Raw genomic sequence first — 27,422 nt, forward strand, 5'->3', positions numbered from 1 at the left:
TCCTCAAAATCTATCCCTGAAGCTCACACGACTCACAGTTTTCCCTGCATCACTTTTTTAACAGTGACAGCATAAACTCAAGCTGAGACTTCTGCTCTCTTCACATTATTCCCCTCTTGCCATCTCTTTGCAGCTGAGTAGGTTTCTCCCTGCCAAGTGCCGTTTCCAGTCTCTCTGACCGAGATGGGGGGTTGTGCATTATGCCACGCATAACGGGACCCCAGTTTTTGCTGGCAGCTGCCACAGCAATGAAGCAAGGTGTTCCCTGCAAGCTGAGCGTGTGTGGGTGACAGGGTGTTACCTGTGAGCTCATGGCTCATGGTTTGGAGTGCAAATTGTCACTCGCACATTTTATGATTGAGGTAGTTAATGAATTGCATGTTGTGAGGAGCCCGCAATTAATTACCTGAACGTTTATAGCCACTGTTGTATTGCAAACACAATATAATTAGGTCTGACTAAACAGAAACCACTTGGGGGAAAAAGTCTTGTCATTGAGAATTTCCTGCTTTTTAGCTCCTTGATCTCCTAATCTGCATCAGAGATTTCATTCTTATTTGATTTGGTTTTTGTTTTGTTTTGAATTAGCCTGAGCCAGGAGGCAGACCATGTGACAATGGAGGGAATAAACCATGTAAGCACAGATCCCGCTGCTCTTGGCATGAATATTAATACTGCCATCTTCCTGCCCTAGATAGCAGTTGGTGTTAGGTTAGTCAGGCAGGGTTCCTGGAGCATAAAGAAGCAGAATTGCTCCTTATCATCAGAAAAATATAGGTTGGTTTTTTTCTTAAGGAAGGAGTGGAGGGAAATGCTGGTTTTTTCAGCAGGCTCTGGGTTACACTCCCTTCTCTCAAGCAAACATAAAATAAGGCTGGATGTGTATCCCCATTGCGCAGTGCCCCAGGAGAGCTCAGATGGGCATGGATCCCCAGCAACGCATCTCTGAGCGTTCTGTGGGTTTTGCTCACTCTCTTCTTCTCTGCCCTTTCTGCAGGCATCCAGCACGCGTCCGGAGTGCAGCATCATGCAGGAGATTGAAGAGGAGCGCAGCCAGTGCTTGGCAGAGCTTATCGGGGAGAACCAGACTTCAGGTATGGGGATGCTGTCTTCTCTCCCTGGCCTGCAAGCCAACATTGCCCAGCCTCACATTGTCCTTGCCCATGCCGCCGTTGCTCACCCCTGCTGCTGCTGGATCAGGGCAGTCCCTCCAGCTGATGTTGAGTTCTTACATTACAAGGGAGAGAAATAGGTATTTCCAAAGTACGATTCAATCAACCAAGAGTTTGCATAGCTCGTTGGGGATGACTGGCTGCCTCCCAGCTGGGTAAGCCTAGCTTAGGTGTCTCAGTGTGTTTAATCACAGTCATCCATCTCTCTCTGAACTGGAAGTGCCTTAACCAATTTTTCCCTGGGATCTGAAAGCCTGAAGTTCTCATAGGCTTTGGTTTGCTTCAAGGGAAGTCGTGGCAACCTTGTTCTTCCATTGAACTGCCCTCCCATCCCCATGCCAAAGTTGCTCCTGTCCTGGTGGCAAAGCAGAGGAAGGAAGGTTGTGCTGCAAGACAGCTATGAAGTTGGACCAGGTGGCTGAGATCCTCTTCTTGTTCACAGGACATGGAGCACACAACACACTGAGCAGTCCTTCTGGAAGGCTCTCCAGCCCCCTTAATCCAATCCTTTCTTCAGTCTCCGTCCTCCCAAGGTCCCTCTAACCTAGCATCAGGCAGCAGCTGCAGGGCTGTTGCTCCCTTGAGGAGCAGGCATGGCACACCACACATGGGGCATGCGGGATTTCAGAGCAGGAGAGAGGCTGTGGGATGCTGCTGAGAGCAGAGGAGCTGCACACCAACCTGTGAGACAGGACACAGGTGGGTGATGTTGAAAAGGTCTATGCTAGCACAATTCCTCCAGTGGGCAGCCTGCAGAGAGCTTGGGGAATTTTGACACAGCCACCCATGCTCAGTCTTAAATTGTAGATGTCAGTGGGGGAGAGAAAGAAAACTTTTGGGTTTGGTGCTGTCCAATCCCATCACATCCTGCGGCAGTGCTGTCAAAGCCCCGGGTTGAGGCATTAAGTTGGACCTCTCCCCCTCCAAGTTCCAGATCCTGGTTTTGCGAGGGAGGGTGTAGGGACCAGTGGTGGGCTGTCAGACACCGAAAACAAGGGATCACGTTCCCGGGGGAAGGGCTGAGAAGATGTGTATCCTGCTTGATGTTTGCGTCCCACCTCCTGAAAAAGTGGAAGAGGATGTCTGCTCATCCTCTCGCCACTGGCATTGCTTGCAGTTAGGCTACAGACTGAAGGACTCTCCTGCGGAATGCTACTTAATGATAGAATTACATCCTGGGGACAAGCTGATCCCTGGAGGTGCTTTACTGAATGCAAGGATGGCTTTTGGCCCCTGCTTTTATCTGCTAAGATATGGTTTTCTTTGATTCAAAAATGATTTCAAGTGTCCCTGTACAGTTAAATGGAGCCATCTGAAGAAATGTTCTCCTGGAATCCAGTAAAGAAAAGTGTCAGGGTAATTAAAAACACTAAACTAAATGCCTCATTTTGTTTTCATGGATATTTAAAGAAATTCAATTAAATACAGTACATTCAAAATTGAAGAATACTTGAAGTGTTAATATTTTTTTCCCTGCTTTTTCAAAATTATTTTGCTCATTGGAAAGTTTAATCCAAAACATTTTTTTTCCTTCCTGCTGAATTAAACCATTGAAAACATTTTTCCTGATTCTAATGCAAAAATACCACTCAGTCATGCTGCAGGCTCTTAATGCGCAAGCACTAGCAAGTATATAAAAATCTTTCGGTGTTTTTTTTTAATAATGGAATAGTGAAATATTGGACTGGGATAATTCTGCATTTCCACCAGTCACTACCCATAGTCATTAAGTGGGGCTGATTCTGGAATTGCAGCTGTGAGCCCTATAAACTGGGTTTTGTCCATGGAGACAGTACCTGCTACTCCTGAGTTACTCAGATGTCATTTGTGTGTCTGCATGTCCTGGGTAGAAGTAGTCATTGATGACACCAGTGTGGAAGAAGCATGTGTAGGGACACAGCACGTGTCCAAACAAATTTTACAATGCAAACTGAGTGGAAAGCAGTTGGCATCCATTTGCCCCAAAGCATCAGCAGGTATTTAAGAGCTCAGCACCTGACTCATCTGGATACCCAGGGGTGCACTTGCAATTCAGCATCTCTGAAGTGTTGGCTCTCAAATGAGTGACTATGGGTGAATCATCTTATGGGGAAGTCTGTTTTGAAAGCAGTGCGGACAGGTAACTTCAAAGTGCGTAAATGGGTTGTTTTCCCCCCTTGGAGTGTACAAGGCACAGCGTGTGAGCACAAGTAGGTAAAAAAATATGTTTTTCTGGAATGGGGCTTCATCACTCAAGAAATGTAGCTCAGCATAGCTGCAAAATAAAACTTTGAACTTTGATGGTTGGGGGTGAGGGGGAAGTTTGTTGGGGAGAAAACTTACGAAGGTGATGATACGCGATCGTATGAAGGTGATGACTGTTTAATCTGAGTGTTGCTGGAAAGGAAAAACTCCTAGTATAACTCCCAGGGAAAATGTAATTTTAACACAGTTCAGTCCCCCAGAGAAGGAGAGTGGAAAGTAATTGAGATTCCCTGCCATCTATAATGCAATACCTTGATTTATGGCCAGATGGGTGCATTGCCTTCTGCACATTCCACATCCTTTCAGCGAAAAGAAAATCACTTGAGGTTTAACAACTGATTTGTTATCATTTCTAATTAAATGAGTGGAAATAAGGAAATACACCATTTTGGTACAGTCTGGAAATAAAGCTTTGTTTAGAAGCCATTATCAATTGTATTGATCAGAGGAGCTTAATCATGGATGTAATTTGATGTGTCAGATAGATTAGTCACTTATTAAGAGCAACTGATGGTAGGGCTGAGATCGATCACCAGCTCAGGATAAGCAGGTAGATTTCCACTGATAAACAGTAACATCTGTCTTAATGCCATTTTGTCTTCGAACACCCATTCCTTACAGCGGGTGCACATGCACAGGTGAAACTGATGCTTTCTTTCCAAAATAAACCTCGGTGGTTTCAGTTCTGGTAGTCGGTGCCAGCTGCTGGTGCCAGCGGTCCTGAACCGTAGGACTGCTGTTTACTATTAGCAGGATGGGAGTATCTCTGTTCCCTATTAGGAGTGTGATTCAGTACCCGTGAAGTTACCCACATTTGAGGAGACTTTAGCAATGACACAGGAGAGACACAGGAGGTCACAAAAGCATGACCACCTCTGGTGAGAAGAGGTTAGCTGCTCAGCATGGGAAGGTCTGCAGAAGATGCAGCTAGGGAGAAAACAGCAGGGGAGACCAGCTTAAGCTGGCAGTGTATACACAGGAGAATAAAACGGCTGAGAGATCAAAGTCTGGACTTTAAAGGAAGTTTGTAACCATCAGAGGATACTGAACAGCCTTTCTGGATGTCTGCAGGAAGGAATGTTTTTACTGGCTTCATGGCAGAGCTTGCCCAGTTTATGAAAGGGCACGAGGGATGCGGTGGCGTATTGCAGCACAGGATGGAAAGTCATGAGCAGGACTGCCCTTGCGGTCCTCTGCCCTTCGAGACTAAGCAAGCTGGGACCAGTTTGTTTCACGTGGGCAAATAGCTGTTGCATGGGAATGACTTTTGGTGAGGGATTTCTTTTGCTTGATGCAGATCTAGTGTATTCTGGCCAGGCGTAGGCATCTCTTTTAGGATGTGATGAATCACATTCAGATTGTCTTTCCTGTTGACGGCAATACAAAGGGATTCTTAGTGAGCGCTCGGCTGTGTTGGAAATAACCACACTTCGCAGGTGACTCCTGTCCCTGGTGTTCACTGGCTTGGAGGGGATTTGGCCAGGCTAGGTAAAGTCTCAATTCCATCATTAGAAGTGATGAATCTGCTCATTCACATACAGAATTGCATTCAAGCTAAACGTTCACTTGGGTGTTTGTTAGATGATCGTTCCAGCCCTTTGGCCCCCAAAGAGTGCTCACCATATAATTCAAGGCATTATTTAAAAAATCTTTTGAAAAAACTGTTGCTGTGCAAGTGGCAGGATTCTTCCCTGCTCAATGCAGGGGATGATGTACAAAATGCCTCGTCTCAATCTCAGTGCAGACTGTGTTCCGACAGGCCTAAAGCAGCTCAGTGAGATTGCCTGCATCATTTCTATGAAGAGCAGACTTTTTTGCTGGGTTTTGACATGTTGGGAAAGGAGGTTTTGTTATTCCTCCCCTTATCACATAGCTAAGGAGAAGGTGCTGCTGGATTTACTCACCCACAGGTGCACCTGTGGGTTGGACTAGTGAAATCTGTAGTTTTGTTCCGTGTGAGGTATCTGCCTCTCCTTGCCAGCAATGGCCCTTCTCATGGCAGGCATGGCAGGGATGCACCAGATAAAGTGCCATTAATGACACAGATCATGTCTGCTTGTAATGGTGTCATGCAAATGTGAATCATTAGCTGTGGATGCCTTAATTTCCCACCCTAAGCATGTTTTAATCCCACTCCGCACTAGTCTCTCAGTTGGTCTCCCTGTAAACTTTGCCTTACTTAATATCCATTATTGCAACAACAGCAGCACTGCTGCTGCAGTGAAGGTGACTCCTGGGTCTCTTGGCCTTAGTTTTCCTCCTATAAAATAGAAACATTAATATTTTCCTGTCTAGCAGGGATAAGGTAAGGACAAACAAACTGAGAGGTGTCCAGCTGGTTTACAAGTGGGACTTATAAAAGTACTGTGGGTAGACAGAGGAATAAGAAATGCCATGTTTTGGCAGCACCCACAATTTAAATGCACAGGAAGCAACTATATATCTAGGCAGAAATAACACCCAAAAGAGAAAATTCATGTCATCCAGGTGAGGTTGCCTCTTCTCTTTCTGCACCTCTCTTCTCTCAAATAAATCTGTAAGTGGTGTCGTACATCAGTGTGCAATGGGTGCAATTGCAGATTTGTGTTGATGATGTTTTCCCAGCAGCTGCCTGGGGAGTTCCTTGGGGATGCTGAAGTTATATCTAACATATACAAAGCCACATTGCCCTATATGCTGGTGCCAAGCAATGCAGTGCTGTAATGAGTATGCAGAGGCAGAAGCGAAAGTCCTGACAGTGCCCCAGCCTCCAGAACAGCTGAGATGTTTTGCTCAGGAGCATCTTGGTGCCATCACAACACCAGTGACCCTGCAGCGCTGCTTTCTGTGAGATCAGGGTACTGTAAGCAACAGGTAGCAGGTCACTTTCAGGGGTTCAGCTGCATCGTTCAAAGGGTTCCCTGGTCATCCCAAATTTTCAACAGCCAGCGCCTGTAGGAGTCCTGCCTGGGCACCTGCAGTATCAGCTCAGTCAAGTCAGTCCCAGGATTTTCATGCGTTCAGTGAGAGCTCTGCCCGCCACCCCACTGGACAAGTGTGATGAGAGGGTTTTGAGCATTGCTTGGCAGAATGTGTTTGCACGCTGCCAGCTGCTGCTGTGATAGCAGGCTGCGAGCTGCCCAGCAGCTGCTTGGGCTGTCTCCTTTCCCCTTCTCTTTGCTCTCTGGCTGCACAGGGCTGCTTCTCTGGTGGCATCTCTCACCAGTGCAATATAAAACAAAGAAATAAGGCAATTCCACAGCCTGGGGTTCTCCAAGGCACTTGGTAGTTTCAGGAGCCTATAATAAACAGAGTTCCTCGATCCTCTGCAGTATTTTGAAAATGCTTGCAAACATATTTCAAAAGTGAAGGATGCAATCCCAGCCCCACTGAAAACCAGGCTTTTACTCCAGATACTTTTCCAGCCAGGATATCTGTATGCAATACAGTGACTGCTTAGCTGATAATCCAGTTAGCAGCAGTAGGGAAGCTCTCCCAAGGGTTAGGAGGAGAGGATAGCTGAAGGGGGTTTTGCTTTCCAGACTCACAGATGGTGGCAAATCTCTCTCTATGTGAAGTGTGGCTGAGCTCCTAAAGGCTTGCTGCAAGGCAGGTCTCACCACTGCCTTGCTTCTTGCTGATTTCTACTTGTTATTTTTTATGTAATGATCCTGGAGCAAAGAGGAGCGGTTTTTGTTTTTAGGAAAGCTGCCCCTCTCTGTGGCTGTAGTTTGCAAACAGTTCAACTTAACCTGAAGCACCCAAAAAAGAAAAAAAAAGAAAGTAACCCTCTCTTTTTTGTTAAAAAGCCAAAAAAATTATTCAGGTCTTAGGTCAGTTGACTCAGCTCGTTATCTGTTTATCCCATTATTGCTAATCAGCTTGCTCTGCAATCATATTCTTTCAGAAGCATCATTTAGGGATGGCAGTTAGGGTACTGTGACTCATGTTTGAGTGGCACAGGCAGCTCTGGAGACCGTGCCGCTTTGCAGGAATTATGGCATGGTAAACAGCCCTCATGGAGAGTGGTGGGAATATCAGGCAGCACTTGGGCACAGGAATTCTGGCCCATTTTTGGAGTTTACTTTAATGGCATGGAAGTTTGAGTTAAGAGGGAAAATATTCAAGAACAGAGAGGGGAGACCTTTAAACGACAGAAGACTCCTGACACTAGCCCATACAGGTGCATGGCATTATTGCTTCCCACATGCAGGACTTTGCATTCCCTTTTGTTGAACTTCCATCACTTTATGTTTTTTCAGGACTTTTTTTTCTCCAAAACAGGAGACCTGCAACTGGATTTGGATCCTAAGTTCTGAAAGTTAAGTGCAAGTGAAACAAGCTCACAGCTGGAGGCTGTCAGCATCTCACAGATTCTGACCAGCATTTTGTCTGTCTGTTCCCCACAGTTCAGTAGTGTGGAGGTAGCTGAGATGTTTCTAAGTGTCAGTGAAAATAGTTAATCGCCATCAAGGAGCTTATACAGTCAAGCTGCTTCTGCTACCTCAAGTACTTTATATTTGCAATCTAGACCTGTCTGTCTTGCAAGCAGGGTTTGAAACCAAATCAAAAAGTCAGAAAGGTGGAAAACATGAAAGAAAACAGTGCCAATCCCCCTGCCAATGCCTGTACACATCTGCTTAACTTGTACATGCTTCACACTTGTTGTGGGCAATAGAGTCGAGTCCTGCAAGCTCATCATCAGCATTGTCACATGCAAAGAAATCCAGGTGGGAAACAGCCTCTGTTGTTTAAACTCCAAATACTGCTTTTGCTGTTCCATAGTCCTAGAGAGGAGGCTGGCTTGAAAAGCCAAATTTGGAGCTTGGGGTTCTTTTATCAGTCTCCCTTGAAGAAACCAAGGCATGTTTGATGGAGAAGAAGCAGTGAACATATGGAAATTAAAAGTCAGGCTGGAAAAACATTAAATTAGGAGTCTGTTTATTCATCACCATCTGTTTATAGTGCAGTAAGATAAGAAATAATTAATAGTTCCTTGCTTGCAAAAGTTTAAATGAATTCTCACCATCCAGTTGCATAAGACCTCCTGGGATAGATGATGTGTTGGTCAGATTTGTGTGACAGTCTGGTTATCGGCAGCTCTCCAGGTGCTGCGTTGCTGGAGCAGGCACCGTGTGGCTGATAGCAGCTCAAGCACTCGAGGTAGTGCACACAGCAGGGTGAAGAAGGGGGTGGATGGACCACTCCCCCCAGACTGGGGAGATGCTGTGTTTTCTGGCTGCATCAGGGCGGATACATCCCCAGGGGCTGCCAAGTGTTTGTGTGGGTGCTCCTTACACCTTTACGTACATGAGGGTGGATGCTTTTGTTAGCAAAAAGCCACTGGTTTAAACTCAGTAGCAGAGGAAGCTGCTGAACTGGCAGATTTGCAAGGTGGTAGCTCCCAGGGGAAATACACATCTTGGCAGACATCTGAGGGGGACTCTGGGTAATAACATAAGATGGCACTGGTACAGACAGAGGAGAGACTTGTCCCCAAGCTGAGAAGGTCTGCAGAGAGGCTTTGCTTGCAGGGGAAGCAGGTGGGTTTGTCCCCATGGTTGAAAACGGTTGAAGAAAAGAGTCCAGAAAAATAGTCAGGCCCTTGGACAGAGGTTGACTGTGATGTGTGGCTTAGGGCAAAGTTCTGAACAGATGCTCTGGGATAATCAGCGTGGCCTCCAGTTGTCATTTCAGAACTGTGTAGAGCTCTTATAAGTGTGGTACCAAATCCACCAGCCCCTCCAAAAATCTCATCTATCTGGGACATCAGGGATGGCATTAAATGGCTACTGCTGAACAGCTAAATCAAGGCCTGAGGATCCAGTCAACATACTCAATGAAGCCTGGGGAACAGCTTAGTTCAGTCTAAATTAGATACCTACATTTGATTTAAATGATCTCTTTAAAGGCAAAAGGACCTGCAGGACTTCTTTCCATGCTGTCTTTCCTTAGTTTTTCATTTACTGTTCTTTATTACTCTGGTCTGGGTGATACAAAGGGCCTCTTGGTTTCTGTCTTGCTCTGACCAGCAGCATCAGGCAACTTCCAGATTTGACATCAGTCCTCTCCATTCCTGAACAACGTGGTCACTCCTACGACAGAAGGGAATTCAGCCGTGTGACATCAAGACCTCAAACCCCAGACTCTCCTTTATCTCTCTTAGAGGATCAGTGCCAGGGCTAAGGTGCCTTTTATTTAACGGACATTTTTCTTCCAGTTATTAGACAGTGGTCATGATACCCAGTTGGGACAGGCCACTGCATGGTACCTCCAGATGCTCTTCTTTCATTAACACTTTCCTCATCGGCTCTGGGACTCTTCCCAGCCACCAACACCTCATGCCACAGCTCTCACAGAGGTGCAGCCTACTCTCTGGAAATTCAAAAGAAAGAAATCTGCCTTGGAGTTTTCAGACGATAACCTTCTGTCCTGGTTTTGGCTGGATAGAGTTAATTTTGCTCCTAGTAACTGCCACACTGCTGGGTTTGGGGTTTAGTAATACAACATTGATAACACACTGATGTTTTAGTTGCTGCTGAGCTGTGCTTACTCTAAACCGAGGACTTTTCAGTGTCCCGTGCTCTGCCAGTGAGCAGGGGCACAAGGAGCCGGGAGGGAGCAGAGCCAGGACAGCTGAGCCCGGCTGGCTGGAGGGACATTCCATACCATAGAGTGTCATGCCCAGTATATAAACTGGGAGGAGTTGGCTGGGAGCCACCGATCACTGCTCGGGGACTGGCTGGGCATCGGTCATCGGGTGGTGACCAAATGTATTGTGCATCACTTGGTTGTTTTTTCCCCCTTTGGGTCTTATTCCTTTCTCCTTCTCTCTCCTTTTCATTACAATTGGTTTTTTGTTGTTGATACTATATTTTATTTCAATTATTAAATTGTTCTTATCTCAACCCATGAGTTGTACCTTTTCCCCCAATCCCCTCCTCATCCAGCTGGTGGTACTCAGTTGCCGGCTGGGGCTGAACCACACCACCTCCCACAGCACGCGAGGGAAGCTGGCATCTGAAACAGGAGGAGGCAGCACATGTTGCTGTGGTGGTAAATGTGGTAGATGTGAGCAGCTCCCAGACTTTTCTGCTGGCTGCTTTGATCCAGTCTGAAGCTGATGGCCATTCCTCCAGGCCATGAATCTCAGAGAAAATAGTACCCAAAGGTGTACTCCCTACAAAGCTGTTACTTGGCTGTCCATCCTCGCTTGGTAACCCTGCTCGAGGAGGGTGCACCTCCCCAGTGGGTAGGGCTGATTCCCTGTTGGGCAGTGGTACCTGCTCAGCTGCCTGAGCCATCCCTGTCACCCGCAGTCCAGACACCTACCAGCGACAGGATGAACTGGAAGCACAGATCTACACAGCACCTCATCTTTCTGCCCTGTGGAGCTAAGAGCTGGCTTTTGCCTTGACCTCACGTTTTTAACAGAAGCAGTCACGGGATAAGACTTTACATCTGTTTTCTCCCTTATTACGCTATAGGGGTGGAGGTGGAGGCTTTGCTTTTGTTTTCCCTGTTGCTGACGTGCCCTGGCTGGAAGCTTGCTAACAAACAGCACTGTTTATTTGGCTTGGGAACAGCTGTCTTGTGGCTTGTCAGGATTAATGGCCATTTAGCGGACGTTAGTCTTGTACAGAAAAAGGCATTTTAGTTTGGAGAATATGTAACATTTTTAAATGCCATCAGACTTTTTGGTTACTTTTTTTTTTTTTTTAGCATGGTATAATATATGAATGCACACAGCCTTAGTTATGCAAGGGTTATAAAAATAAGGAAAAAATGCCATTGCTACAGACCAATGGAAAGCAAATTCAAAGCAGTTTCAAAGCTCTGGATGATTGCTCAGATGAAATCCATCTATGCAGAGCTTTTGTTTCTGACAACGGCTTTTATTTGTCTCCCTCTCATCCTGTCAGATTTCTGGTTAAAAAATCTCTTCTTCCTCATCTTTTTTATTTTCCTTTTCCTTCTGACTATATCAGAGCACTTTCATGATGGTATCCACCCTTTTTCCTTAGGAGAATTACATTGTAAAATGTTGCATATGCCATAAGTTATGTCGAACTCCTGTTACAATATATGGCCAAGATCCAAAATCTGCTGCAGCCGGTGGAGATTTTTCCACTGATTTTACTATGCACTGCACTTTCTGTAATCTAAGTGCCTTTATTTCTTGATGTCCAGACCTTTTAACATAAGAAGGTGAAACTGTGGGAAACATGAGAAGCTGAGGTCAGAGGTGCCACACTTTACATCCATCAGGCCCAAGTAGGATTTCTGTTATGGAAAGCTTTTAAATTACCAGTGTCTCACAAATTTATAATTTCTTTTTTCTTGCCTTCTAACCATTAAATCTGCTTCCATGTGAAACCCAAGCTTTCTGGTCCCTCTTTGTCCCTTCCTACAGAGCTGAGGTACAGGGCTTCTGCACAACCTTCCCTGCTTCTGCCAGTGTCCCTCTATATCTATGGGACAGAAGCACATTTCCAGCACAAACCCCAGCACATTTAATAAGCAAGAGCCAGATCATGAAGATTTTACGTGGTGAAGCTCTCTCCAGCTTTGCATAAGGACTGCAAGTATCTTTCTAGTAGTAGGACAGGCAGTCGGTGGCTTGCAGTTTGTAGAGGAAAATTCCACTTTGCCCTTCATTTTTTCAGTGGGGTGTCGTATCTTTTTATTTATTTACCATGTATTTACCATGAAGAAGAGCAACACAGCACTGGCCGAAAATCTCCTCCATTGCAAAGTGCATCGTTTGGTCTCGAAGGTACAAGGATGATCCTTTAAAGTACCAACAGGGTAAGATTCCTGTTAATCATGCCATAATTGCTATAGGAAAGACTTCTCCACATCTTATTCCAGGTTGGTAAGCCATGAGCACATCGCCACGGGGGGCTGTCACTCACCTGTTGTCTTCAGTGAGCAAGTCAGTGGGAGGGTTTGTGCTTCCTTAGGGTGGGCAGCTCTCCTGAGCTCTCATCTCAATGCCGCCGTTCCAGTTGCCGTATACATTTAAGCAAGTCAAGGAATTCCTGCAGCTTGAACTAAGTGTGGGAAAGCTGAGAAGTCTCCTGACTCTCACGGCACTTAAACCATCAGTGAGAGCTGCTGCGCTCGCGTCCTGTCCTTGCTTGGGCTGTTTTGTTAGGAAGACCCACAAAAATTCTAATGCTTTTCTCCTTGCGACATCCCTCTCTCCTTCTGGTAGGAAAACCAGTGTGGTACAGAGGAGCTACAGCCTGGGTGAGTCCCATTTTAGGTCTTACATTATCAGGGTAGTCACTCTTGCCTCCCCAACAGCCAAAAAAGCATTTCTAGAGGTTGACCCCTAGTCATCTTCACTATGAATCGCTGTCTGGAGGCGCCAACGTGGGAAAAACTGTACAGGCAGGGTAGGTAGTTAAATGCAGAGTCTGGTACTCTATAAATCCAATTCTCTGCAAATCCAGGAAGAGCAAGGGGGGTTAAGAGCCGGGGGGTAGGGGGGGTGGGGGGGGGTGTTGAGCGAGGAATGAGGAAGCTCTGGAACAATCCTTTAAGCACACTCCATGTCAGAGCACTAAAGGTCTCGGTCTTGTTTAGATGCTGGTGAGGAGAGAAGTTGTGTTTTTGGCAACCCACTTTGTAAATCTTTGCCTTAAATCTTGGATCTTTTGTTTCAGCTTACATGTCTTGGACTTGGGCAGAAGGGCTCAGCTCACAAATTTGATTTATAAAAAGAATGATCTGGAGGGATGAAAAAAGTCAAGTGTTTATTTAGTCTGTTGGTTAAAGAAAGACTGAAAGATTAGAAACTTTTTCTTTTGACTTGTTTTCTAGTAGATTTTGATGATGGAAAAACTCCTAAGATTTTTGTGCTTAAAAATAATCCTCCAGAAATAGTCTCTGGTGATTTCTTTCACGCTGCTTAGAATGACTCAGCCTGGGGGCTTAAGGTGAGGTTTCCTTCATGTGTCTTTGAGTCAAATTTCTGCAAACATTTAGGAAGAAAGATCTCTTTTAACATTTCCTGTTGAGTGCTCAGCTTCTACTGGAAGCCGCTGCAGAATTGCAAACCATTTTGTATAGCAAGTAGCGGTGTTCCTGTTCCTTTCCAGCTTGTACACAGAGTGGGAAAAATGAAATCAGTATCCCTGTCTTGCCACAGATAGAGGCAAAGTCCAAGGTAAAGTCTTTTCCCTTGCCCTAGGTCTGGGCATCCTTTTTGCGTTTGGTGATTGCCCAAGTCCATTTTCTGCCCCGTTGGAAGTGCAGATCCCACACTGAGGGGTGAATGAGGGAGCAGCAGTGCTCCACCAAGAGCACACCAGTGGTGGGAAGGAAATGCTACAGTGACAGGGTTTCGCATGCCCTGGCAGGATTGTGGTTTTTCTTCAGCTAAGTGGTTTCTGTCACATCCTGCCTACAGCGCTGGAGTGATAGGAGGCACCAAGTCAGGCAAAAAATACCCAAATTAAATGCAAAGCCATGGAAAGTTCAAAGGGGAGCTCTGAGTGGATGGGTTTGCTTCAGAGCATGCTATCAGTGCTGATAAAAATAAAAAGGTGATGAGATGGAGCTGGGGGAGGAGAGATGCCCGCAGCATGCTTGAGTGTAAGCGTGGGGCTGGGGGGAGAAGAGGGCTTAGCAGTGGGTACAGGAGGGAAAGGGTTGAATTTGCAGGGAAGGGTGGGAGGATTCGTTTAGTGAAACCTTGGAGCCAGGCTAGCCCCTGTCAAACCCAAACTGTCACAGAGAAATGAGGTAAAACCCTATTCTGCAAGCCCAGGGCAGGGCATGAGAGGCTGGAATTAAAATCACAGAAGGTACCAGCAAGAAATGATAGGGAGCTGCTTCCATGCTAGAAGCAACTTCATAGTCTAGGACACTTCAGCTTGAAAAAGAGATGCCTTGAGGAGGGATATGAAAGAGGATTTGGGTGGGGTTTTTTTCCCCACGGAAAGGGGTATTGTAGTTAGGTTATGAATATTTCTGGTTTTGTAAAAAAAAAAAAAAGGCAATTCCTAATGAAACCAGCAATGAGCAGGTTCAAAGTGAATTGAGAAGAGGATGTATTTTTTCTTTCAGTGGACACTAAAACTGCAGCCCAGGAGACTGTGAATATTAAAAATTTCCATGAGTTTAGAAGAAAAATCAAATTGCATTTAATGTAAAATATTTATGCAATAAGAATAATCTAAGGTATTTTTTATTATTACAGACAATTTTTAAGATTTAAATAGAAGATTATCTCTGATTCAGGACGTCTCTGCTCACTGGAGTCTGGGGCAGTAGTAGTAACTCAAGGCTCACGATGGGTTTTCCTCGCCTCTACTGGAACTGAATTTGAGCTACCTGTCGGAACAGAGTTAGTAGATCGTTGGAGGGACCATCTTTTGGGGTCTGTTTTCTTCAGCCAGGCAAAAGCTTAGCGCTCAGCTGGGACAAGGAGGTTGATGCAATGATAATTGGTCATAACGAGATCAAATTGGGCAAACCGTAGGTGAGCACCAAGGCTGCACTTCTGCATGAGCCTGTCAGTGGGAGCATAAATGTCATCTAATAGCTATTTACAGTCCTAACTCCCAGGTTAGGGAGGTTGGAAACTGCCTGCTGATAGTCAAATTGGAGTGAAAATGAGTTTCCATTTTGTAATGGTACCCAGCCTGTGATGGTACCCAGTGATATCTCAGCATGGCTTAAGCTGCGCCTTTACTTTGCTGTTATCTACCTGCGCATAGGGAGAGGCATGAGATAACCCCAGGCATCAAAATTGTATCTTTGCATATGAATGTGGATTTGAAGAGCAAAAGTCTTGCATGCGAATGTCCTTCAGAAGAGACCATTCATTAGGGAGAATTTGGTGTGAATGGCAGGTGTGGTAAAAGGGGGTGTTCTGAGCTGGGAGTTCATCTGGGTTAAGAGAGAGCCTGGCACCACCCTGCTGCCATTCCTTCCAAACCCAGTCACATCTCAGAGCAGTGCCAGAGCTCTGGAAGTCATGTTTATTCACAAAGGAGTGTTAGCCTCTGCTGCTCCCACATAAGCTTTGGCCGTATATTTGCTGTAAGTGTAGATATGACTCAAATAAATGTTTTTTGTGCTGTAGTCTGATGCTTCTGCAAGCTACTGTTTACCTGTGCCTCATGATGATTGACCTGTTTTCTGTTCATTAACCTTTTAAAGGAAGAGAAGATGAGAGCCTGAGCTTTGATTTACATTTAGCAGAGACAGTGGAAAAGGTTACCACCTTCTGCAGCTGGGGTGAGGTTTCCTAACCCCCTGCAGCCAGGACTGTGTCGGTGGTCTTCAGCCACTTCTGCACCAGAACCTCTTAGAAGAGGGCTCTCCAAAGCCCATCTGAGGCTGATGACACCCTTGGCTTGCACTTGGGGCATTTGGCTTGCAAAGAGGGGGACTGAGCTGCTGACTGTAAAGATCTGAGCTGCAGCATGTGGCCAACGGCCTTCAGCCCATCGAGCAAGACTGCAGGAGCTGGTTTCAAGAGGGAGAGAGAGAGGTGGCTGCTAGTAATTACACTAATTGCGTGGCTTACAGTGCAATGATGAGCAGCCTCATCTGCTTATCTGAAAGAAGGTTAAAAGACAGCTTTGTTAGTCGTGAAGGATTTCTCCCTGCAGAAGAAGGTATTTGGCTCCAGAGAGCACTTCATGATCTACCAGGCAACAGTAGGACAAAACTGAGTGTCTGGAAGTCACGGTTAAAATAATTGGAAAAGAAAAGACTCTTTTTCAGATATATATATGTAAATAATGACAAGAGTTTAAGGAGTGTACCTGATTACCCAGGGATGTGGTAAATGCTACCGTCTTTTAAAAGTTACATGCTTGTTTTCATACTGCTTTTCCAGAGTCACCTGCAGTCCTTCCTAAAGCAAAGCCCAGCCCTTGGCAGTGGAAACTTTGCTTTCAGTAACAAGCAAATGAGCAGAGCAGCTCTTCTGATTAAACTGGAGCTGAATGGTAGGTGTGTTCATGGCTCATTTGCACCTGCTGCCTTGGGAAAGCATTGATAAATACCTTTGCATCCTTCCTGCAGATACTGAGTGCAGGGGAGAAGACAACATTTATAATTAATTAATGGAGAGGCACTTAGCAATCACCAAACATGATTTCATCAGGCAAAACAAGTTGTCATTCTTGTAACATCTGTGAAGGCCAAGTGGTGCCCCAGGGAAGAGAGGGATTTCCTTTTTCTGAGGCAGGTTGCAATTGTTTCTACCCTCAAATAGTTGATCTGTTGTGCTGACATGCTGGAATATTGCCTGCTAACCCCCTGATCCCAGCAGTTTTCCTGTCAGTTTTGGAGGAAGAAAGTAATTTTCTGGAAGGCTGCTTGATAAAGTTTGGTTGTGTCTGCCTTTGGGTGGACAGGCACAAACTTTTGCCTGATGTTACGATGAGATGACTACAGGGCGAGCAGCAGCGTTGGGCTACAAATGCAAAGCATCTCACAGGTATCAATTTTTGTATTGTTCCAGTTCCTTAAAGTCAAGGTACTCATGCAGCCCCTCTTCTAGTCACTGGAGAGAAGAGGATATCTGTATAGAATGATTTGATTTCTGAGCTTCAGAAACCATCCTGTGGTGACATGAACTGCCAGCCAGAGCTCTGGTTTCCATTGACTTCTTTAAGTTTACATGTTTGTTTTTTAGATGCATAAATTTAGGGATATGAACCCCACCTTTAAAACCTGGACCCTTCCAGGCAGCTGCACAAATTTCATCAGCGCATCTTGGGGGGCAATAAGGAAGAATGTTGCTGGAAGAGCTAATAGATAGATATGAGAGGTCTTTACAGACACAATAATTTTTAAAGATCCTCTTTGTGTGTCTTGCAAAGCCAGTCTTGTGGGCCTTTGCTATATTTTAATCAAAGAGAGCTTTTGTTACAAAAGTGAACACCTAAAAGCTTTTTTTGTGCATCACAAGTGGTGGTGGGAAAATGTTGACATAGAAAAGATTCAGATCACAAAAATTTTCGAAGTGTGTAATTCAGGACATTTAAAAAGCCATCTGATACTATCACTTTGTATTTTATTTTGCATTATAACCTGTTCTGAGGTAAGGGGTGCACTATAATTTATTGAGGTTGATGGAGGAAAAGATTGTAAAACATGAAAGATCCTGTCATGAAATCATCTATTTTTCCTTGGACAGAATATCTAATATCTTAATACTTTTGGAGCTGCTGGCTGCTTGGTGGCAGATAAGTGTGATGCTGTGGAAACTGAGCTTTGCACCTGATATTATAAACCTGAAAACTGAATTTTAATGAATGCTGCAGAAGAGCATGCACAAAGAAGATACCATCAGTTATTCTGTTTTTCAGGCTCTGATAAACTTACCTCAGGACTTCATCTGAAAAGTTCTGTTTGCTTATGAAAGAAGGAAGGGAAAACCTGTAAAATATCTTTGAAAGAGCTGAGGGTTCTTTTTCAGCTTCAGAGCATTTTTGTGTGCTCTCTTTATTGATCTGAGACAGCATGCTGCCTCAGTCTGAGCAGACTGATGATGACACCAGCCTTTTTCTTAGCTCAAGTAGTAAAAGATGATTTAAAGGAGGAATTTCAGATCGGGATATAATTATCAAGAAATGCAGCTTGACAGTGGTTTTCCTAGTTCCCTTTGCTTGCATGTGAAAAGTATTTTCTCGAAGCTTTTTTTCTTCATATTCTCCTTTCTTGTTAGGCTGTTGACCTTAACAGCAACACGTTAGTCACATTTGGGGAAGTGTTGCAATCTAATGGGGCATGACAAATAACTGAGAGCAGAGGTGCTATAAAAAAGTGAGGTCTGCTGACAACCCATCTATCTAACCCAGGCAGCAATTGAAGTGCCTGTCTGTTGGAAATTTAAAAGGGGGAAAAAATGTTTTCAGAATTCTGGTAAGTACTAGTTCTAGCAATTCTAAAATAGTATTTCTAAAATTTTTAGTAATTGTAACATTTGGGAAATGTTAAGGCAAAAACACTTCTGTTTTTTTTTAAATTCAGGTCTGCCAGCTCCTTTTGACTTCATTGTTAATGTTACATTATTCAACAGTGCAGCGCGTATGCGATACCATTAATGTCTTCTGAGAAAGCATAAACAAAAGGGCAAAATCGCAACAATATACTGTAACTCTGTAGGAAGCACATGAGGGTTTTATTCTGTCAGAAAGACTTTATTCTATCCAGAACATCTTCAGAAATGCTTAATTTAAACAAAATCCTTTGGTTTTCTCCCTGAAGTTAGCTCCATTGGTTCTACCTTTGCTCCTAGCCTGGATAGCTAGGGTTGTACCACCGTGCACCACCCCTCCACAGAGAGCATCTCTGGACAACAGCACGCTCCCTCCTCAGCCTCCAGGACCATTTTGTGTCTTCTCCCTTTTTAAGGAGAAAAACTGCTTCTGGGGAAGGGATTTGGCTCCTGATCCCTTGATTGTCATCGGTGTCCCCTTCCTGCTGAGCACGTCCCCTGCACAGCCATCTCATTTCACGGAGAAGAGAAAGCTGGTGACAGAAGTTTGGGGGAAGCAGAGAATGAAGGGAAGCATGTCTCACATGTTCAGACCAGGTGTTTTAATGCAACAGGGAGAGATAAGGTCAAAGAAAAGAGATATATAATTAGGTATTTCTGCCTTTTTCATCTGAAAAAGGTGCTGCTCTCTATTAACTCTGATTTGCCTGACTCTTGCAGTGTTCTGCTGTTCTTTCTGTACCGATTTCTGGGAAAGTGCAGACACCACCAGTGCTGAATTTCAGGGACTGGGGTAACTGAAAGCTACACGTTTAAAGAAAATATTTTTGTGCCTTTCCTTCCAAAAGCTGCCTGCACCAAGGTGATAGGCTCCACACACCTTTGCACAGCTGCCCTGCTCTGCCCCGGTTCCTCTGCTCCATCCAGCAGATACCAGTCTTGGTTGTTCTACAGTCTGCTTTTCTCTTTCCCCCAGGTTGCAGAAGGCAATGGGACAACATCACGTGCTGGCCTGAAGCGGAGGTGGGAGAGGTTGTGGTACGTCCGTGCCCCAAGTACTTCAGATTCCTCACCACATTTCTCGGTAAGCAAAAACAGACACCTCATCCCACTGAAATGGGTTTATGGCTTCACTGCTCATGGGGTTTCACGTCATATCATAGGGAATTCCTCTCAGTATAATCAGAGGGAGAAGCAAGCTCTTTGCACAAGGTAAGGGAGGTTTCCAAGCCGAGCATGAATGCCCAAACCATTAGAGCATCCTCCCTGTCCTTCCTGCAGCACCATGTACTGCTCTGGATCATAGGGACGCAAAATGGCTCCTGGTGAAATCCAATAATAGGGATGTGGTGCAGTGAAAATTGAATCGACCTGTGTAACAATATGTTTGTTGTACGCAATGAACAGTTTGGTGCTGTAATTAAGTAAGTCTCTGACATAAAAGTACACAAGCTGAAACTGTACATAATAAAGTGTGTTTCTGCTGAAATGACAAATCTGGCCACAGGCCAAGAAATTAACCTGACAAATAATGGGCAAGGAAGGTTAATGGGGAAAGTAGCTTAACTCGCTGTTTGGGGTGTTCTGGGGAGCTTTAATTTAAAACTCAGGTCTCAAGAGCCATGCAGCAACAGGACTCTTTCCCTCCTGGTAGTTTATAGTCATTATTTACTATTTTTATTATGGTACCCCTACAGGCTTCCACACAGAAATAAGCTCTTTTGTACTGGAGATTATGCACCAAGCTGATAAGTCTCCAGTTTTACAGCTTTGCAGTCCAAACACACATGATAGATTATGAATGGGAGGAAGGGTACAATATCGTCCCTGTTTAACAGGCCAGGGCACTTCACTGATTAACCAGCACGCGCTGATTACATGACTTGCCCAAGGCCACACCAAAAGTCTTGGCAGACCCAGAAGGGAAATTCAGAATCCCCGGAGTCCTATCCTAGTGCTGTAACCTCCTTGTTTCCAAAACTGCCCAGCAGTTCATCACTGCTGCGTCAACACCCAGGGAGAGCAAGCAGAAGCTGCTGTAATGTCCCATTTTGCAGGACAAGACCCCTGAGCGTTGGTTCAGCCACATGGAATAATTGCTGGCTGTTGATGCTTTGTGCCCTCTCCTCTCCTAAGCACAACATTCACTAACTGGGCTTTACAGACCCAGCAGAGTAAAGTTAGTTTAGTTAGTTAAACAGACCTTTTTAAGAAGTTTTTCTAATACTTCATCCCACCGGAGCAGAGGAATGAGGAAAGTAATATAAATATATATACACACACATATACATACTTATATATAAATTGTGGCAGTGTTGAACTTAAGCTAATGAAAGTGGGATGCCTTTAGTTGTGTGCTAGGATGGGTTAATGAGACTCCATGAAGTTGTCCATTCAGGGACAACTACTGCTCTCCAAGACGTCCTAGGACATCCTGATCTCCAGGTTCCCCTGAAGAAAGGTGCAGTTTTCCAGTGACACATGAACTATGGGAGCTCTCAGGTACTTAAGGGTATCTCAGAAAACCTGTGCTTAGGCAAGTGAATGGTTCTTGTTCTGGGAGAAGTCCATCGCTGAGAGCAGTCAGGGCACCACTTGGGCTCTCTGTGCACTTAGCTCAGTGTGCCAGGCCAAGAAAGAGCCTCAAACACAAGCCAGCCCATGACCCTTCCCTGCATGCCCGTGTTGCAGCGTGGCTGCTGGCATTTATGCTGTTCTGTGAGCAGTGAGCTCAGCAAATGTCACCCAGCCTTGAAGCTGGCAGGGTCAGCTGCCTTCCAGCAGACTCTCACATTGCTTTGGATGAGTTTTCTCCCATTAAATGTAGTTTTCTGCATCTGACTGTCATCCAGGGATTCGTTACTGGAGAGCTGGCTAGTTTGGTCAGTGGTGGCTAGGGCATGATTCATCTCATCATAAATCAACCACTTAAAGAGATCGGATGAACAGCACCATGAAAATACCTATTTCTCCTCGCTTAGTATGGTAAAGCACACAGGGACTTCTTTGTTGGACAAAGCAGATTCAGCACTCTGAATGTTTCTGCTGTTTCTAATGCAGGTATGTCTGTGAGAGGGGTGCCTAGGATCCCATTAATGTCAGCAGTGATCTGGTCAGTGCTATCAACAGACAACTGTATGACAGAACCTGAACAGCTCTTTAGATGTCATTTGCTGTATCGATAAATTTTCTGTTGAGTGCAGTAGAAATGCAGGCGCTAAGCTCGCAGGTAGGCACCTACACTGCAGACACTGAGGACTCCAGTTTCCTCAGCATAAGCATCTGATGCTGTTTGAGCTACTCTGGGGGATCTAAGTAATCCCTGAGGATGCCTCAGCTGGTGCTAAGATACCTGTACTTAGGAAACCAGTTTCTAACCTGGAATGGCATTCCTATCAACTGCTTGTAGAGTTTTCCATCTGTAAACCTGTCTCTGAGCTTGTTTTGTGGTGAGTGGTGAGAAATGGGCTCCTTAGAGGTACGGCTTGGCTGGCTTTTAGAATTCAGCTTCAGGGTGGGTTGAATAGCATCAACAAACCACATCTTTCTCCCCATTTACAGTCGGATGCTTGTAGAGTGGCTCTGGCAGATGTGAATGTCTTACAGTCAGGTGAATCCCACCTGTGCAGAGCATTTGTGCTAGCATCTCCTTCTGTAAATAAAGTGGTGCCATTTCCAAAGTAGAAACAACAGCTTTGATTTTCTCTGAGCTGTGCACTTTGAACAATCATGTACAAATGTGGAAAGCGGATATGGTCTTAAAAAAAGGGAGGGTAAGATTGTCTCTTGTTTTATAGGATCTGCTGCAAAATTAATGCTATTAAAGTTTGTGAAGCAGTTCTTCCTTTGTAGTAGTATCATTGAACAGCTTTCAAGGAAATCAATCATCTGGTTAATGTTTATGTCTTACTCTTTGATCCCTTTGCAGGAACATGAAAGCTTATACCAAGTTGTGAGCAAGAGAAAATCTCTTATTTTTATAGAGAAGAAAGGTGAAATACTGGGAAACAAAGAGTTAATGTGAATTTCCTGCCTAATGAAGAACATGCTTTCAAATGACTAATATCCTATCTCCTGGTAAATAGAGGATAAAATATCTCATGGCATTTAGAAACCTTAAAATGCCTAGCATAGTCCTGATGTCATTTGACATTAAAGTTTGATGCCATTCACAAATCCAGAAGATTTTTATTATTTCATGACATTCGTCAGTACCATGTGAAGGAGAAAGATGAAAATATTTTTGGCACTTTAATAACAAAAAGTGCATTTCTTGCCATCCCTTTCCCCTAGAGCGTTACAACTTTCTTTCAATACATGAAAAATGACATTTGTAATAGGGATTTGTTTCCCACAGTTCCTCCAGAAGCAAATTGTCCATCATGCACAAATTAAACAGTGAAAATTAGCACTGACAGTTTTTAAGCTTCAGCTGTGAGATTAATTGATTTAAGAGGGCGGGAATGGGAATAACCAAACTCTGGAATCCCACTCAACGAGGTGAGATCCTGCTGAGTTTCAGGCTTGCCAAACTCCTTTTTCCCTCTGGGGCTCTAAATTTACTTCTAGTCCTCTTGCCTTGCCATCACAAATGTGTTTTGCTTGTCTTATGTATTCTACTTGCCTTCCTTGTGCTTAGTGGGCCTACAGACCGCAAGGACTGCAATTCATCATTAATTCTTGTATATTCCTATTTTCAAGCCGCCAAGAGCGGAGCCACCCTGATCCTGCCTCTCTGCAGGCAGGTGGTGCCCCTTCTAGAGTCACCCAGCCATGGCAGCTTCCCTGTGCGGAGCTGAGCACACCAGTATGTGCATGAATTTGTATAGTTCAGCTCACACTCCTCCAGTGTTGGTCAAGCCCGTTGAAGCAATACCAGCACTGTTATCACATATCCCAGCAGCTTTAGTTGGATCTTCCCTCCCCTGCTCCACAAGTTCCTGGTTTCCTCCCCATTCTCCTGTACGTGACGTCTTCACCCCCTTATTTATTTTGTCCAACATTTTCACACCAAACTCTAACTCTTTCCTGGTGTTAGGAACACACTGCCAAGCGCTGGGCGTGAGTGATACAAGGAACTAAAACTTGTCAGTGTTGATGGTTGCTGCACCATGAACTTACAGTCTTGCTGAACTAGTGGAGAGTGCAAAACTTTGCAGGTGTAGCTAAACTGTGACAGTGTTGTCTGGAACAGGCAGCTATCAGTGCATTTTTATGTGGGTAGGAAGCCATCAGAGAGTCTGGCTGGCATTGCCATTCGGTACTGGTCCATGCTCTGCCATCCTCCTGTTGCATTTAGATATAACCTGGTCCAATGGATTGACGTTCTGAAACCATATTACAAGAATTTAATCAGAAATTCTCAGAGCTATTGTGACATTAATGCACAAATATTGAAAAAGAGATAATGCAAGGAAGCAGTCAGGGCACTGATATGGAAACTTGCCTGGCATATCACAGATCGCAGACTGTGACAATACCACTTTGATTGCCCACCTGGAGCATTTATTAAGTTTCCACGTGTCCTCATGAATGCTGGACGTCATCATTCCTCAATCATGCCTTCTCCCAGTCAGATCCTTGGGCCAGGGTTAGTACTTGGAAGGCTTCTGAGATAAACCGCGAGCCACTGGAGGAGGGTAGCTTCTGCAAGGCTGCGGTCACTCCTCTGGAGTACAAGAAGGTAGGGCATGACTTGCCTCTTTCCAAATGTGTTGCCACTGGGGTTTGTTCTCCCCCTGTTGCGTGTAAATGACAAAGATAAACTGAAGCTCTGGAAGACATATATTCTGGTAAATCCCATCATGCTAAAAGAGACTGGAAGATTGTGGCTTAGCAACACTTGCTTAGTTTAGTAACACAGAAGGTGAGGGTCCCCATTGCAAGAGTAAAATCAAGGAGGGAAAAGAGTAGTACAAGCTGATATTCAACAAAAGCAGAATGTGCAAACTGCCATGAATAGAGTCACAGTAGAAACGGGAGGAAAGTTCCAGTGGGGATTTATATCGGAAGTAAAGACTAACTTTGGAGATAGCTTCGATGGACTTTTAAAGTGATTAGATGATGTTAAGGATCAAGGACATCTCCAGGTCTGCATCTGTGTGTTCTTCTGACAGACCCACCACATTTCATATGCAGTGAGCCAAAGAGATAGAGAGGGAAGGAGACTGGACCGCGTCACTCACTCAGTTCTGCACCTCTGCACTGAATATTCAGCTACAATTTGTGCACTATGAGTTATAAAGCAAGCCAGGACTTGAAATATTGGTCTCAGTTGAATCTTGAGGTTTCTTAGCAAAATTATGCCCCCTCCTTTGAACGTCATTCCTAAGAATGCTGTCTCGCTGGCTCAGGATATTTCCTGGCTTCAAGCTGCTGCTCTGTGTCCCATTTAGCAGTCCCAAATCCCACATGCTGAGAAGCAAATCCTTCAAGTCATATCTGGCTTTGCATATCTATGGAAGAGATGCTTTTGCTGGCTACCTGGAGTCTTAGAACAAGCATGAAGCTGTCTTGTTGTCAGCTTTTATGTGCCCTCACTATTTGTTCAACTTGATTGCCATGGTGCTCATTCAGAAGGTTTTGTGCTGTTCTTCAGGCAAGAATTAGGGTGGGGTGAGAGACACGTAGCCAGACTCCTGTGGCTAACATCAGCTACAAAAATTGGCGGTTATATTGTGTGTCGCCTCAAAGGTACATATTTGCACAGAGCAATGCTAAGTGTTTAGGTGTGCAGTCTTTTCTCTTAAACAGGCATTTCTCTCAAAATAGGGATTTTGAAAAGACAGGGATATCTATCAGCATCGACTCATGAAAACAGCAAGCTTTTCTTCTTCTGCATGGCAGCTGGGATCTAAAATGTCTAGGCTGCGTGAGAGAGATGATTCAGTCCATTCAAAGGATTTATAAAGTCCTGAATTTAAACAAGATCATGTGTAAGTTTCTACTGATTTCAGCTGTGCTCCTTTCTGTCTACAGGTGCAGGTAATCAGGCTCAGTATCTCACGTCAGCCATATGAAAGGTCAACATTACATCTAGCCAGATATACGGGTTTTCTCCCGCAGTAAACAGGGAGGCACATCCCATATGTCCTGGAGATGTTTCTTTGGGGTTTAAATCAGCCTGTGACTTCCCCACTGTTCATGGAGGGAGGTCTATAGAGTCATTCAGAACCGATGCTTAGGATGTCAGCTGTAGGCGAACCAAATCTGCTCATCTGCAGACACACAGATAAAATTTTCAGGTGTATCTAAATCCCTTGCATGTTTAATATCATTGCAAGTTGTATGCAAATATTGTCTTGTATCTAAAGAACTTGGAGACAAATTCTTTTCTGGGTTTACAGTCTTTTAAACCTGGAGTAACTAAAGTTTATACCAGCATTAACATTCAGAATCTGACCTAAAGACATTAAACAAGCCCTTTTCTGCATAAGCAGAGTTCCCAGGACTTCCCTGAGAAATAATGGATCTTACTATTTTATTGTGGATATTTCAAATCATAATCCATCATGAAGGTTACATTATTTATTTACTTATTTAATGTCATCTTAACATTTTAAACTTGCACATTCATACTCTTCTGTCAGCGAGCTTTTTCATTTGAATGTAAAAGGTGCCTTTTCCTCTGTGGTACATTTCAATTCAACAAATATAAATCAGTAGTTCTGTCATTCTCTTTTTCTGATATTGTACCCAAAGTTATTTTAACTACTGTTACACTACGCACTTACACACAGGTCGTGGTTCATACTGTTCCTGGCCTCTAACTGATGGCCTTTTGGCAAATTCAGTACAATGGACAGCCAGGTCTAATTCTGGCATCTCATTTTTTCCCCCTGATTCATCTGTAGAGGGATTTGGTAATGACACCCTCTCTCCTTACCTTCACTTTGAAAGACATTGACTAATCCTTTGTAGCATCATCCAACTTCAGTAGGACAGAGGCAATGAAGTCAAAGTCATTGAATATGTGTCACTCGCTGTTAACATCCAGGCCCAGATGGTTCAGGCTGAAGCAATACCCAGCCATCACTGCTCCCCACCCTTCCAGTTCTGGCACGTACACCCCCAGCTCTACAGAACTGCACAGAGCCAAAGGAAGAGCTCCCCATGAAATCAGCTGGAAATGAGCTCCTCACTGAAGCTCCACTGATGCCCCCTGCAAGGTTGCAGGGTTCTCGTATGCTTTGTGTGGAGCCCGCCAAACACACTTGAGTCCCTGTTGGCTCAGAGTGAGTTGGAGCAGAGTTATAACCATCTCCTGGGACAGTCAAATGAAATTTGTAAGTAGGACACGGGCAGGGACTCCAGGGAGCTGGTATTCTGCTGCCTTCCTTTCTGGTTAGTTAAATATACAAATGCGAGTCCTTCTACTGAATTGTGGGCACCTAATATTAAGCATCTAATCTAAACTCCTTGTCGAATTTCCCCCTCCAGCACTTTAAGGACATTGCTTATCCTATGATATTTCTTAGGAAGGGATGAGATGACTTTTGGATGTCTAACATAGCCTCTAAAGGGAACCTGATAGTCTACGTTCAACTAGACTCCCTACATTTCCATGGCAGAAGTTAAGTGAGATGAATCCTGACTTTTTGCAAAAGAGATATATGATGAGTAGATGAAAACAAACAAAAATGCAGAATCATATTAATTTCCTCTCCTGCAAAAATTGTTCTCATTTAATTCAAAAACATCTTGATCTCTCTCTCAAGCCAGCATTTTTTCCTCATCTCCCCCCCCTCCCCCTTATTCTATACTGCTTTTAAAACTGGAATGAAGACTGAAAAAAGATGAGGAGGGATGAGCAGATAGCAGCAGATAAGCAGAAGACATTGTCACTACCATCAAGAACCCAAAAATGAACCAGACTCACTGCTTATTTACTATGATGCTCATTTAAAAGGAAACAAACAGCTGAATGCATCAGTTATGGAGGTTTGTTCACTGAGAGCCCTCAACCTGCTCAGGTGCTCTGCTGTCCAAACGTGCTTTCACATCACAAAGGCAGAATTGCCAGGAGACCTCCTCATTTACGTGGATCGTGCCCACCA

At 44.5% G+C, this 27,422-nt stretch overlaps 1 protein-coding gene across 2 annotated transcripts in view; it reads left to right on the forward strand.

The window, feature by feature from the left end:
• The window catches only part of LOC121088038 (vasoactive intestinal polypeptide receptor), a 116,084-nt gene that overhangs the window by 37,273 nt on the left and 51,389 nt on the right, over positions 1–27,422 (forward strand). For both annotated transcript variants that reach the window (XM_040593664.1, XM_040593665.1), the window contains exons 2-3: positions 998–1,094; positions 19,343–19,450. In XM_040593664.1, coding sequence (XP_040449598.1) covers positions 998–1,094; positions 19,343–19,450 — 205 coding nt within the window. The remainder of the gene's footprint in view (positions 1–997; positions 1,095–19,342; positions 19,451–27,422) is intronic.

Source organism: Falco naumanni, chromosome 4 (assembly GCF_017639655.2).
Source record: "Falco naumanni isolate bFalNau1 chromosome 4, bFalNau1.pat, whole genome shotgun sequence".
NCBI lineage: Eukaryota > Metazoa > Chordata > Aves > Falconiformes > Falconidae > Falco > Falco naumanni.